At 52.4% G+C, this 14,184-nt stretch overlaps 2 protein-coding genes across 5 annotated transcripts; one reads left to right on the forward strand and one right to left on the reverse strand.

The window, feature by feature from the left end:
* The first annotated feature begins 680 nt into the window (after positions 1–680).
* On the forward strand, positions 681–4,446 carry Tmem101 (transmembrane protein 101). Of its 3 annotated transcripts, none has more exons than XM_015495617.2 (4): positions 681–818; positions 1,241–1,421; positions 2,300–2,446; positions 3,437–4,446. In XM_015495617.2, the coding sequence occupies exons 2-4, from the start codon at positions 1,278–1,280 to the stop codon at positions 3,743–3,745; spliced, it is 600 nt and encodes a 199-aa protein (XP_015351103.1). In that variant the 5' UTR covers positions 681–818; positions 1,241–1,277; the 3' UTR covers positions 3,746–4,446. The 3 variants fall into 3 exon arrangements, with proteins under 3 accessions (XP_015351103.1, XP_015351102.1, XP_048646472.1); XM_015495616.2 differs by having other exon boundaries at positions 736–939; XM_048790515.1 differs by having other exon boundaries at positions 746–852.
* On the reverse strand, positions 3,970–10,313 carry Nags (N-acetylglutamate synthase). 2 transcript variants are annotated; one of them, XM_015495615.2, is made up of 7 exons: positions 9,801–10,309; positions 9,008–9,282; positions 8,682–8,895; positions 8,178–8,358; positions 7,385–7,556; positions 7,103–7,285; positions 3,970–6,170 (listed from the first exon to the last, which is right to left on the reverse strand). In XM_015495615.2, exons 1-7 carry the CDS (start codon positions 10,215–10,217, stop codon positions 6,017–6,019), a joined length of 1,596 nt encoding a protein of 531 aa, XP_015351101.1. In that variant the 5' UTR covers positions 10,218–10,309; the 3' UTR covers positions 3,970–6,016. The 2 variants fall into 2 exon arrangements, with proteins under 2 accessions (XP_015351101.1, XP_048646463.1); XM_048790506.1 differs by lacking the exon at positions 7,103–7,285 and having other exon boundaries at positions 9,801–10,313.
* Positions 10,314–14,184: the final 3,871 nt, after the last annotated feature.

The raw sequence follows: 14,184 nt of genomic DNA on the forward strand, positions 1-14,184 counted from the left end.
ATTCACAATTTAGTGAGGGAAGATAGTCATAAATAGGAGTCACAAATATGTGATTGCCTTTGTGCTGTGATTCAAAGGAAGGGTAGCTGATGTTAGCATATATAATAGGGGAATTGAGAACAAACTGGAGGAGGCCAAAGGGGAAGTGGGGAAGGCCATTTGGAAGGTTGCTGCAGTTAAACTGATAAAAATGATAGTTTGGGCTAGAGTGTGAGCATTGGAACTGGAAAAATGGAGTGATTTGAGGTGTTCCAAATGGCCACATTAGATTTCCCTGTTCTCTCAGGAGACAGACAGGAGCCAGGAGTACTCCTTACTTTAAACGGAAGCTGAGGGATTTCTTCTGGGATCTCTGTGTGTATGCCTTTTATTGAATTCCTACTATGTTCTAGGACTAATTGTCACAAATTCCCGAAAAACTCTGTGATCATTATCCCCATTCCACAGTTAAGTCTCAGTTTAGGCAATGTGCCCAACATCACAGAGTTAAAGTTCTGCCTGCAAAGATTAGTTTGCTTCCATACACCAAGCTACAATACAGGACTTACAAGGTTCTGACCCCATCGTTCCTTACTGAGGTCTAGTATTCAGTTTTGTAGGTACAAAGTGGGGCGCTGAAGTCTACACCCGCAGAATAGAAGCCTGAACTCCGTTAAGAGAACGCGTCCTTCCTTTCGGAACTGAAAGCGAGAGCGTCGTTTTCTGTCGGAAGCAATAAGCAAGGGACCGGAAGTTTCGTGGCCCATCCCAGAGCCCGCCTCCCAGACCCGGGTGAGGCTGCCGCGGACTGCCCTTTCCCAAGATGGCATCGAAGATAGGTTCGAGACGATGGATGCTGCAGCTGATCATGCAGTTGGGTTCGGTGCTGCTTACACGCTGCCCCTTTTGGGGCTGCTTTAGTCAGCTTATGCTGTACGCTGAAAGGGCCGAGGCGCGCCGGTGAGCGCGCCCACGCAGCCGCCGAACGCGGTGGGGGGCGATACGGCCTGTCCTGAGAACTGGGTTGCAGTGATGTGGGAAAGAAGTTGGGGCCCAGAAGTTGGGACTCTTGGACTGGGAGGAATTGGTGCCTTGAACTTGGGAGGGGTGCTATGGTCTGGGCATCTGGCCAGATCTGATGCGGTGGTTCTAGCCACGAGAGGGGTCTTCAATTGAGGGAGCAGTGCAGCTTGGGGGAAACTCATGGGGTCTCAAGGCTCTTCCCGGTTTTATTCTGTCCTCATTGCTTCTCGGCTCGCAGGAAGCCCGACATCCCAGTGCCCTACCTGTACTTCGACATGGGGGCAGCCGTGCTGTGTGCTAGCTTCATGTCCTTCGGAGTGAAGCGGCGCTGGTTCGCGCTGGGGGCAGCACTCCAGCTGGCTATTAGCACCTACGCCGCCTACATCGGAGGCTACGTCCACTACGGGGACTGGCTGAAGGTGAGCGTATTGGCCCCAGAAGGGGGAGCTTCAGACCAATTCCCAGGGCACTTAGTGGGCTTGCATGGTGTGCTAGTCAGATGTGAATCCTGGGAGGACGGAGTCCTTAGACTTGTGTTAAAGGGCAGAAATGGAAGATCCTTAAGCGAGCACACAAACCTTCCCTTCAGTGTGTGGAAACTGAGGTCCAGAGATGGGAAAGACTTTTTACTGAGATGACATTACATGATTCTTTGGTAGGATCAGAACCCAGGTGATGTATTCTAAGAATCCTTTAAACTATTAGTTTAGTAATCCCGGATTTATACATCAACAAGGACCTTGGTGAGTATCTGGTTCAACCATCTAATTTTATGAAATGTAATTAATCTTAGTGCAGCATTTAAACCTGTAAATGTCAGAACCTATGTTGAGCACTACAGGCTTAAAGGTAAGGTTGGAAAAGGACTGATTTCGCAGAAGGGACTTTCAGTCCAATAAGGGAGGCAGATATGTGTACAGTTACAGGAGGGTGAGTTCAGCCCTTCTTCCCTCCCTCTCTTCCTTTTTCTGACTCTGTTCTATATACTGTATAGAGGAAAGAACACCGGCTGAGTCTCCAGACCTACCGGATGGGGAAAGGGGCAATGTGTGGTGTCTGAGTTCTGTCACTTACTTTCAGTAGGACTGTGGACAATTTTCTGAACCCCTTTGGGCCTCAGTTTCCACTTCTGTAAAAAGGAAATATCTATCTCTGCTGTATCTGCCAACCACTCTTAGAAATAAGAGGGATTATCAGTTGGAATCATGTGTAGAGATGGGCAGTTCTATCCTCTGGGCAGCCAGGAAAAATGTGGTGGCTGCAGTTCCTGACTGGAGTCTCCTTGCCCTGGCCTTAGGTTCGTATGTACTCACGTACAGTTGCCATTATCGGTGGCTTTCTGGTGCTAGCCAGTGGTGCTGGGGAGCTATACCGTCGGAAACCCCGTAGCCGCTCTCTTCAGTCTACCGGCCAGGTGTTCCTGGGCATCTACCTCATCTGCGTGGTAGGTTGGGTTTCTAATGTTTGGAGGTGCCTGACTGGGAATGAAATGTGAGCCCAGGCCTGACAGAACCCAGGAAGATAGTCAGAACAAGGGCTTGCTGATGGCGTGGCTGGCAGTGGTTGCCCTGGACAGCTTCTGGGCCTCACCAGCCCTCCAGGCTTCTTAGAACTAGCTGAGAGCCCTTCTTCCAACATTAAACCCACCAGGTAGAGAAGTTGGATTGACCATTCAGTTCCAACCCTGAAAGACAGGAGAACAAGATGGGGTGGTTTTCTCTTATGGGTTCAGCTTCTAGAGGACTGGGAAAGTGGACAGAGGAGAGGTTTGATGGGATTGTAGCTAGGACTCTGCCACCTAGAGCTGATGGAGAGTACCTTGGGTAGTCAGTCATGATTCTCCTTGGTGCTAGGGGAGGCCAGTGTGGAAGAGTACATGAACAGGCCCCAGGTACTTGGCCTCATCTTAGTTGCCAGGTATCAAACCCTTGTGCAGGACTCCATGTGGGATTCCATGGTATATTCAGAGGTGGGACCCCCCAGTGTGACTGTGGATATATACTTCCTTCCTTCAGAAGCCCCAGGGGGCCAGGCACAGTGCTGCACACTTGTAGTCACAGTTTCTCAGGAGACTAAGACAGGAGAATCACAAGTTTGAGGCCAGCCTTAGCAACTTAGGGAGACACTGTCTCAGAAAATTTAAAAGGGCTAGTGGTGTAGCTCAGTGGCAGACTATTTGCCTAGCATATTCCATTCCCAGCACCGCAAAAAAAAAAAAAAAAAAAGCCCTTGGGGAAGAGGAAATACAGCTTAACCTGCTGGGGCCCTGTAGTCAGAGAAGGAAACAGGTCCTACTTTCAAAGAGTCCCCATTCTGAGAGAGGACTTAGTGGCCCATTTTGCAGGGCTGATTTGCAGGTGCCATCCCATGGGTGGCCTTCCCCAGATGGGCATTCCAGCCTGTTGGAGAGTCTTAGAGGATGGTGTGTCTCCAGGCCTACTCACTGCAGCACAGCAAGGAAGACCGACTGGCATATCTGAACCATCTCCCAGGAGGGGAGCTGATGATCCAGCTGTTCTTCGTACTGTACGGCATCCTGGCCCTGGCCTTCTTGTCAGGTTACTACGTGACTCTGGCTGCTCAGATCCTGGCTATCCTGCTGCCCCCAGTCATGCTGCTCATTGATGGCAACATTGCCTACTGGCACAACATGCGACGTGTAGAGTTCTGGAACCAGATGAAACTGCTCGGCGAGAGTGTGGGCATCTTTGGGGCTGCTGTCATTCTGGCCACTGATGGCTGAGTTTGACAGCAAGAGGCTGAGATGGGCACAGGGAGCTACTGCTTCGCTGGCCCTGTTGCTGTTTATTTATGCTTCTTGGTCTGTTTGATTTTTTGCTCCCCCCCATTTTTTTTTTTTTTTGCATAGTTAAGAGACAGGTCTCTTTTTCGGTTCCTGGCTTGTCCTTGGGAAGGTGGGATCCCTGAACTTAATGCCTCATGGGTTTTTTTTTTTTTTTTTTTTCCCCTGTTTGTTGAGAGTAGAGCTGAGGCCAGCTGCTTCCTGGGTCCCCAGGAAGGGGAGAATTTTTGAGAAGGGAGTGAGGCGGGATGCAGCTGCTGAGAGTGAGTGACAGAGGAAGGAAGATGGAGACTGGGAAGTACATGAATGGGAAAATTTTTCCTTTTGAACCTGGCAGATGCAGCTAAGCTCTGTGGTGCTTTTCAGACTGTGTTGACACATATGGCTCAGGCCCTGGAGGAGCAGAAGAGTTGGCAATACAGAAGTCACACAGTTATTAGGGCGTACTGGGGGCAGAAACAGTACCAGCTCTTTGTCATGTACCTTGAGAACCTCTGGGATATGTAGGGGTGGAGCAGGCAGCAGCCAGCTTCCCATCCCTGCTGTCTGTTTCCAGCTGTATGGTTGGCCTGGTGGGAGTAGAGTGCCTTCCCAAACACCAGACCACACAGTCCTCCAAAAATAAACACTTTATATAGACATTTGGCTTCACTTTTCTGTTTTCCTCACGGGGCACTTTGCCATTGGCTGGGATGGATTGTGAGTTTCTTGAAACACCATATCTGGTTAAGCCCAACTTTGATCCTCCCATGGTTTCCCCTGTTCTGAAAGTTCCATAGTCCTTTGACTGTCTTCAAGAATTTCAAAATCTGAGCTGGGGTATAGCTCAGTGGTAGAACACTTCCCTAGCATGTGCAAGTCCCTGAGTTTAGTCTCCAGCTCCATAAAACAGCAAAACCTCAAAATCTTTACTGTTGTTTATACTTTTGATTTCTTTCACTCTTGTAGCTTGTCTTTCCTTCCCCACTTGGGGCCAGCTCTTTTGAAGAAAACTTTAGCAAGGGCAATTAGAGGGAGTGAACTAAGGTTGTGTCCACTTCAACAAGTATTTTACATTTTCACGTGAGGAAATGGGGGCTCAGAGAAGGTAAGCAGCTTATCCCAAGCTGCGGAGCAAGTCCAGCTACAAAGCAGGATTCTAGGTTAGGTGTCTAGTACCCAAGCCCAGTATGTCTTGAGACATGTTTCTTGAGGGAAGACAGGTTTCTTTGAGGGCCTGGGTTTTGTCACCAAGAGGGGCTTTTAATTGACCATCTCCCTATTTTTCTGTGCACTTTTGGACAGAAAATAATCCTAGTATCTAGTAGGGCACCTGACATGTGCTTCAAAAAATGGTGAATGAAATGTCTGGGCTTTGGATTCCTGCCGCTCTGAGGTATGCTGATCTTGCAGAGATGACACAAGCTCCATTGGGGCTGGGGGACATATCCAAGTCTAGACTTTCAAGCCAAACCCACCCTGTGGCTTCTCTGGGCTCTTGTAGATAAAAGATGAGCCATTGATGTTTGGTCTTGCACTAGGCCCAGCCTGGAAAGGGAGCTGGGGGTGGGGGTGGGGCTCCCACAGGGGATGGAGGCTGGGGCTGCTCTTGGCCTGAAATGTCTTCTAACCTAGGGGAAAGCTGGCATCAGGTGAGGAGATGATGGCAGCATTCATCCTTGGGGCCCTCCATCTCATTGTTCCTTTACTCTATAAGTCCCCTGGTTCTCAAGTTCTTGATCCCAGAGGGTCACTGCTAATTTCCTTTCAAGTGTGAACTGACTCACAGAAGTATTTGCATTTTAATCAAGGCCTTCTGAAAAATTGTAAGACCCAAAGGAATTAGAGTGAGTGATAGAATATCAGGTGGTGTCTGTGTGTGTGAGACAGAGATTTTGGGCAAGGGAGCCTCAAAATGACACAGAGGCCTAGAAACTGGCCTATTGTTAAGGTTAGCCCCAAGTAGGGCCCTCCAAGGCACCCATGCCCCAGTCCCCAGGCTGAAAATTGAAAGCCACCTGGTTGTGTCTTCAAAACCTTAGGCTGGCCCCCCCTCCTTGTACTTGTCCCACTTTAGTGTTCCCTCTGCGCAGAGCTGGGGCTGCTTCTTCCTCTGCAAATTACTCAGCCAACAAGCCCCAACCAGCCTGTGGCTGCCTGGGGTCACCCTCAGCAGGAATGGCTTTCCGTTTACCCTGGCTATCCCAGGGCCTACAGGACCTGTGGTAAGGGTCAGCTGCCTGGGTCAGAATCTGGCTTGCAGAAGGAGTCTGGCAGCCCCTTGGCATGGTTGACCAGTTCATAGGAGTCCCGGATATCTGCTAGGCCAAACCAGAAGAAGATCCACTGCTTGTTGGAGAAGCTGCCATCACTGTGCTTGAAATACCTGGGTAGGGGGAAGGAAAAGGGAGCAGCTTTTAGGTCAAGGCTCATGCTCACTACTCACTGCGTCTGTTTTCAGGAGTCTATTAGTTGTATATTATATGCTGGATGCCCAGCTGGGACCCATTGTGTTACTTCATTCTTCCCTCAGTAGCAGCTGAGCCTGACATTTCAGGCTGTACTGTCTTTTCACAGAAAAGCAACTAAGACTCAGGGAAGTGAGCTAACTTGCTAGGGTCACACAGCTAGGAAGGTCAGAATACGAACATCCCTTCCTCTCCCCACTGCCTTGATGGTTGGTTCTTGGTGACTTTATTTACTTATTTATTTGAGACAGGGTCTTGCTAAGTTGCCCAGGCTGGCCTCGAACTTATGATCCTCTTGCTTCAGCCTCCCAAGTAGATGAGACTTGCATATGCCAGCATATCCAACTTCTTGGTCTCTACCAACTGAGCTATATCTCCAGCCCCTTGGTCACTTCTTAGTGTCCACAGAGTAGGGTAGGGAGGGATAGGGGCATAGTTGTGAAGGAAAGAGAGGAGGGGTGTTTCATTGAAGGTACTGTGGACCTGGATTAAGGAGTTTGGCAATGGGGTCTGAAAAGAGCCTCTAGAAGGGTCAGGATTTCTTGGAGAGACAGGCTGCTGCATGGGGGTTAGGAGGTATCACTTGCTTCAAGGGAAGCGGAGATGTGGGCCTGAGGAATGTCACTAGGGAACCCCAGGCCAGGCCATTCTCTGTGGAAGGGAAACTAGTAAAAGAAGGAAAGCTTAGTATCTTTTTCTTATGGTGCTAGGGATTGAACCCAGGGCCTTGTGCATCTGCAGCAGGCACTCTACCAACTGAGCTATATCTCCAGCCCTGGGGCGCTCAGCATCTTGATGGTGAAACCCAGTCATGGCTGGCAGAAGCGGCAGAGGGAGAGACAGGGCCTACCAGGGATTGATGGGGTTGGTGACCCTGGAGCGCCAGAACAGCATCTGCAGGTCCCGCCGCAGGCATTCCCACAGCATCTGGCCAGAACCTTGGCCTTGGCGGCTGGAGCTCACTACAAATTTGTCCAGGTACGGGGTGCCCCCAAGTACGGGCTCTAGGGTCAGAATGGCCGCAGCGTTGTACCTGGAGCAGGGGGCGGAGAGCCAGGCTGGGACCTCTCATTGATCTGAAGTTGCCCATCAACGACCCTGGTCCCTTGCCCTCTGAGGCCCGCAGGCTCACCCCTCAGAGACATAGATGGAGTGCAGCCGCGGACGCAGAGAGTCCAAGTAGTCGTCCCGGAGCTTCTTGCCAAAGCTGGCGTTGACCAAGTTCACCAGGCGCCCCTGGTCTAGGCTGTCCAGGTTGCAAACTCGCAGCATCCTCTCGGCATTCTTGAACAGGGTCCCTGAGCCTAGGGTGAGATGAAGGAAGGGGTTAGGTTGACCCAGGGCCAGGCCCACTTCTCAGTGTATGCGGCCTGCTCGGGGCTCCAGGCAGAGAGGGGACTGGTGGCACAATTACTGTCTTCGGGACACCTCCAAAGTCAAATGATTTCTGTGGTTTGCCGATTTGTCTGTTTTTCACTCAAGGAGATGCTCTTCCCAGTTTGTACCCCAAGTTTCGCACATCACTCGTAGTCCCTCCTATTACCTTTAGACCTTCTCTCCCTAAATTTTGTCCTATCCCGCCCCCAGTCCCACCTACCTGCCCAAGTCCAGCCCACCTCTCCTACACTCGGCTATTCCCCCTCGGTCACGCCCCCTCAAAATCCCGCCCATCCGATTTCTCGCATCTTAAGTCCCGCCCATCTCCCTAGTTCTACCCAAGTTCCGTTCCAGCCTGGTCCATCTTCGCCTCCCACACCTCCACCTGGTTTCAGCAGGAGCAGGAACCCATTGGTGTGGCCTCCCGCTACGACTTCCAGGCTGCTGGAGAAGCCGGACTCCTGCACACCTACAGCCAGGCCAGACCGATGCTCAACCTCCCCCCTCAGACCCACCTGCTCACCTGCCCGCCCACCGGGGACCCTCACCCTTGTTGCTGAAGAGCTCCGTGAGCAGCGTGCTAGCGGCGGTGATGACAGCCGAGGAGTGGTGGGGCAGGCGGCTGAGCACGTCCAGAATGAGCCGTATCTGTTGCCGTTCTTTGGTGCTCACCCACTCCGCGTTGGTCACCAGGTCCAGGTCCGCAGGCAGGTTCACATTACTCAGGACCTGAGTCCCCAGCAAGGGGATGAGCCATGCGCCCTTAGCCGACCACAGATGTCTTCCTTAACCCCCAGATTGCGTCATTTCCCCAAGGACCTCTTTTCTCTGACCCCTTTATTAACTTACTTCCGCCAGGGAATGCTCAGATCTGGACGCAGGAGGCCAAACTTTTTTTTTTTTTTTTTTTTTTTTAATAATTATGCTTTCCTATCTACCGGGCTTGAAAGTGACTGTGGCCGGTCCAGGAGGCGAGCAGGGGCCGCAAGGGTGGGGGCTCAGCTTGTCCTAGAGTCATGGGGTGGGATGGGCGTGCAAAAGGAGGAGCGCACCTTATGACTGCTGTTGCGCAGGCCGCCTGAGTTATTGAGGAAGATGATTTTGGTGGGCTGCAGCGCCTTGGCCAGCGCTGCGGTCACCTCCAGAGAATCGAGAAGCACTGAGCGGCGTGCAGCCGTCTCCCCAATGGGGCACAGGATGGGGATGCTGCTGGATTCCAGGCACCACTGCAACAGGTCCGTCTCCACCGAGACGATGCCACCATAGCTGTGGGCCAGACGTGGTGCTCAAGAGGGCCCCTCCAGCACCATCGGACTGGGGCAGGGTGGGCCAAGTAGCCTGCTCTGACGACGCCCAGGAGGGCAGGGCCGGCACTAACCTGGCATGGGGGGCTGGCTCTGCAGCACTCAGCACTGACCCGCCGCCAAAAAAAGGCACTGCAGTGGCTGCGTTGTGCCTCAGCTCATCCACCAGCACCTTGCAGCTCTGAGCAAGCTGTGCTTTGGCCTCCCAGAATGAAAGACAGCCCGAGGGCGCTGTGGGGGCCGGCAGCCCCAGAACCACCAGTGGCTTCATGTCCATGCGCTGCAGAAAGGCCAGGGCGAAGGCCAGGCTGGATACGCCCCGCGGGCACTTGAGCACCTCCTCATCCACCTGCGGGCACAAATAGGCGGTCAATGCGAGCCACTTTGGCCCTGAACCGCCTGATCTTTACAGCGAGGACCTTAGGTCCTCTCATGACCACCTGCTCAGGAGTTGACAGGCCCCACTTCTGGTCACTGGAGCCCACCTGCTCCGCCCTTTGCCCGTTGGGTCTTGCCGCTCCCTTATCTCACACTGCAGTTCCTCCCACCGCTCCTCCCAGTAACCTTGGACTCTGGGACACCTTGGGGGGAGGGGTGATGCAAGCAACTCCACCCTCTGAACCCCTAACTGCGTCCATGGTGGGGGACCTTCTTCAGGCATCGCATCTGAGGGTTAGGTTCCCCAGGTTTCGACCTCAGGTTGCAAGGGAAGCTTCTGGAGCAGCGCGAGACCTCGCCCATTCCCGGCACCCGTCAGCACTCGCCGTGCCCTTTCTCAGTTCCGCTGTCCAGTCCACAGCTTGTCCTGCTGTGCCTGACAGTCGCTACACCACCCCTATCCCTTCTCGGTGACAAGGCTCCGCTCACCTCGATGACGGCGAAGGGCTTGTCTGTGGAGTAGTGACAGCTCTGGAACTGGGTGAGCCAGTGGCGCGCCTCCCCGGGGCTAGCCCCACACTGGTTCAGGAAGGCCTGGATGTCCCGCTGCACCAGAGAACGGCCAGCCGGGGGCGCGGGGGTTTCGGGCGGCGCCGGAGGCGGCGTCCACAATGGCTCGGTTGTAGTGGGCGACGGGACGCGGTCCTCAGCGCCCTCGGCCTCCTCCGGCTGGGATTGGGCACGTGCCCGCGCGGTGCTGAGCCGGCGTCCCGGGCTGGCACCCCCAGCGGCCCGCCGCCGTGCGCTACCACTCAGTCTCCGTGCGCCCCCAGTGCCCCGTGGGCCGTGCAACTTCCCGCCGGTAGCAGCGGTCCGCAGGGTAGCTGCCACCCGCGCTGTCGCCATGACGAGAACCAACCCCGCTCGTCCCCCACCGGTGTGGATCTGTCCTTAGCGCTCGGCATAGTGGGGAAGGGGAGCTCTTAACTTGTCGCTGGGCGGGGCTGGACCTGGCCGGGGCGGATCCGGACCTGGGCCACAGCTTGAGGAAGGTCAGTTCATGGGTTAGGGGGCGGAGCCGCCACATCTCCCGCCCTTAGAGGGGACGGTGCTCGCTGGCGAGGTACACGAGGCCCTGATAAAAGGCGGTGGAGCTCTTTAATGTGCGGCCAAGTTCGGTTCCAGGAAGGGCTTACGGACCCAAGGGTGGCTGTAGGAGTCAGCGGGGTCCTCGATGGTTAAAGGGGACTCTGACTAAAGCGAGAAAGGAGAGCAGGTGGTCATTAGCGCAGAAGGGACTGGAAGGAGGGGTCGGGAAGAGTCGAGGGAGGTGGAGTCAGCCTCGCTCCAGGGTGTGAATGCAATCTCCTGTGGTCTGAGCTCACGTGGGGTTACTAGGGTTTGTGACCTCCAGCCACTAGGAATCACCCTGAGGAAACTGCCCCATCCCCAGAGCACCCCTTCCTAATATTAAGGCTTTTCCTTAAACCATTTAAACTTAAAATCTGTTCATAATAGAACTGTAACTAGAAGGCCAATATTCCTTTCCAGATACAGAAGGAAGCCTTAAGAGTAAAGTCATATCGCGGTGATGCACACCTGGAATCCCAGATATTCTGCAGGTTGACGCAGGAGGATTGTAAATTTGAAGTTAGCCTCAGCAATTTAGGGAGGCCCCCAACAATTTAACAAGAGCTTGTCTTAAACAACAACAACAACAACAAAAACAAAACAAAAACAAAAAAGGACTGTGGGTGTGGTTCTGTAGTTAAGCACCACTGGGTTCAATCCCCATTACCAATAAATAAACAAGCAAACAAATAAATAAAACAAAGAGAGACTAAAACAATGTCATTAAATTCCAGCTGGATAGTGTAGCCTACTGTCTTGGAACATGGAAGGTTAGCAAGTGCCAGGTATTAACCACACCTGGCACCATGTGAGGACTTCACACACAGCAACGGGCACTTCCCAAATTGTAACTCATTTAATCCTCACAATGACTTCAGGACATATATGGTTATTATCCTCACTTTACAGATGAAGAAATTGAGGCATAGAAATAAGTGAGAGCTACGGTCACTCTGCTCACAAGCAGGGTTGTCTTTGAAGCAAAGTTTTTCTATTCAGATCCAGGCTCTTAAGCAAGATTTGGAATGAACTTGAAAGACTTGAACACTGTCAGGGGATATGGTTCTGTGTTACTTAACTGGGTTCATATGCTGCCTGAACACACCTCCCTGCCCTTTAAGTTGTTCGTGTCCTACACGTGTCCTACACTGGGTGGATGCCATCCAGTCTAGTCTTCTGTTACAGAGGAGGAATGAGACTGTCTTTTGTAGAGGGCAAGTTACTTGGCCAAGGTCACCCAGCTTGTCAGCATCCTGGCTAGACTCTAGATATGTTAAGTTCCCATCTCTGCTCTTGTCTTCCTTAGGGTGGTTTTGTGCTCTCTAGGCTGAGACTCAAGACTCTTGGGGCACCACCTAAATTGGGAACGGTGGCCTGGGCTGCTTCCCTCCTGAGTGTTCCGGAGGATGCAGGGCTGGGGATGTAGATCAGTAGTAGTAAAGTCTATGTTGCGCATCTGCAAAGCCCTGGTTCCATCCCCAGCACCCTGCTATCCCCGCAAAAAATAAATAAATAAGTAAAAATAAATGAAATTCAAAGGATGCAGTGTGAGGATACTGACCCTCTTCCTGGAAACTCCCCCCATTAACACAACCACACACACTGTCCCAGGCAGGAGACTAAGTGTGTGGGGGTGAACCTGACTTTCTGACCTCATCATCAACTTTTCCATTTTCCTACTCAGAAATCTGGGTTTCTAGTTAAGGAGTAAAGCAGTGGTTCGGAGGATCTGCACTTATCCCCTGGGGACCACCTTCACAGCTTTCTTTCTCTTCCATCTTTCTGCCACCCCCCCCCCACACACACCCCTCCCACATACATTCCCAGAGCTTCTCAGAGCAGGTGGGCCTAGCCCCTGGGGCATAATAATTTTCCTCCTCACCCTCAGAGACTCCAATCTCAAATATGCTTCCCCTTCCGTGTTCTCCATCTAAGCTGTTAATCAGAACACCCCTCTCCCTTCAGAATTCTTCCTCCTGTGTCCCTCTGTCTTCTTTGTCATAGATTGAGCTCCCTGGGGTCAGGGGTGCTGTCTGCCTTCTTAGATTGGGGGCTTCCTGTTGAAGCACCCAACTCTAAACAACTCAGAAGTTTCTGGCTGCATTAGCCCCATTTTCCCTGAGTCTGTAGGGCACACATGAGCTAAGAAGCTGCTTCCGGCTCCTTTGGGCTTCATCCCAAAGGGCTGTGTCCCCAGGCAGCCAATGGGACCCAGGTGTACCCCTAGTGAATGATTAACTCCAAGCCCATCGACCCTGGGGCCACTGTGTCCCCATAGCCTCTTCCTGAGGATAGGCCAGCTCTGCCTGGGGGACTGGCCCTGCTTTCTGGAGACAGGTGTGATGCATGGGGTCTGAGCCCACCCCTCCAACCTGAAGACCTAGGGACCATTACTGCTCTGGGGCTCCAGGTTAATATTCTTTTTGCCTTTTTATTTTTATTTTTTTGTGGTGTTGGGGATTGAACCCAGGGCCTTCTGCATGTGAGGCAAACATTTGACCAGCCCCCCGCTTTTTTGCCCTTTTATGACTGGTGGTGTTTCACTTCATAGAGTGGAGCCTGTTGTCAACATGCCCAAATCAGACTCCTAGTTTCTCCTAAGGTCTTGGGTCTTGAGGATTCTGGGAGCAGGGACCCAACCTTGCAACTCTCCAAACACCTCCCCAACAAGCTCTTCTGCCCTGAACACAGGGACTGATTTGAAGGCCCAAGGTCACAATTTGGCATAGGTGGGCATGGCGGTGACAGGAATCTGGGCAGGATGAGGAGCCAGGGCTGATATTGGACAGTTCCACATCACAGCACCCAAAGGAGACACACTGCGGACACGTGGAGACCAGGAATACAGAGCCTCACTCACACCATCTATAGTCACACAGGCACACATTTATATACACTTAGATGCACCTGTAGACACACAGAGATAGTTGAAGACACAGCCTTGTCACCTGGTTGAACGTGAAATGTACCACCACAAACCCTTGATTCTGCCAGGTGAAGCTGCTCATTCTCTTTTCCTTCCTTCTCTCTAACACCTGGCGCCTCCCTCAGCTCTCTGCTTCACTGGGGAAAAAACGGGAAGCTCTTAGAAAAAAACTTGCCCAGTCACCAATGCCTGCACCCATGTCTCTGCACTCCACCTGTGAGTATAGCAGAACAGCCCACCTGACCAGAAAGCCAGCCCCTGCCCCAGTGCAGGCGACCCAGCCCCTCCTGCCTAGGGGCACTCCTCCAGCAAAACTCCCATCAGCATAGAAATCACTGTTATTTCTCCATAGAGACACAACTTCTTGCTGGGCATGGTGGTGCACGCCAGTATCCCAGAGGCTTAGGAGGCTGAAGCAGGAGGATGGTGAGTTCAAAGCCAGCCTCAGCAACTTGGTGAGGACCTAAGCAACTTAGCAAGACCCTGTCTCAAAGTAAAAATAAAAATGGCTGGGGATATGGCTCAGTGGTTAAGCACCCCTGGGTTCATTCCCCATACAAAAAACCCTGACTTCCTACTCTACTCCCTGGCCAAGTAACTACTCCCTATTTCCTTGTGCCTTTTAGCATTAAAACTCCTGGAAATAGTGAACAAACTTGCCACCTCTAGTTCTTTCTTAGATCTGATCCCCTCAGGATGTCACCTTCTCCCTCTTCTGTTCTCCTCAAGGTCACTGGTGACCACCTTGCCCTTCTCAGCACCTTTGGCTCCCTCCCACCTTCGCTACACTCTTCTCACCTCGCCTCCCTGACCCCT

This window comes from Marmota marmota, unplaced genomic scaffold, assembly GCF_001458135.2.
Source record: "Marmota marmota marmota unplaced genomic scaffold, marMar, whole genome shotgun sequence".
Taxonomy (NCBI): domain Eukaryota; kingdom Metazoa; phylum Chordata; class Mammalia; order Rodentia; family Sciuridae; genus Marmota; species Marmota marmota.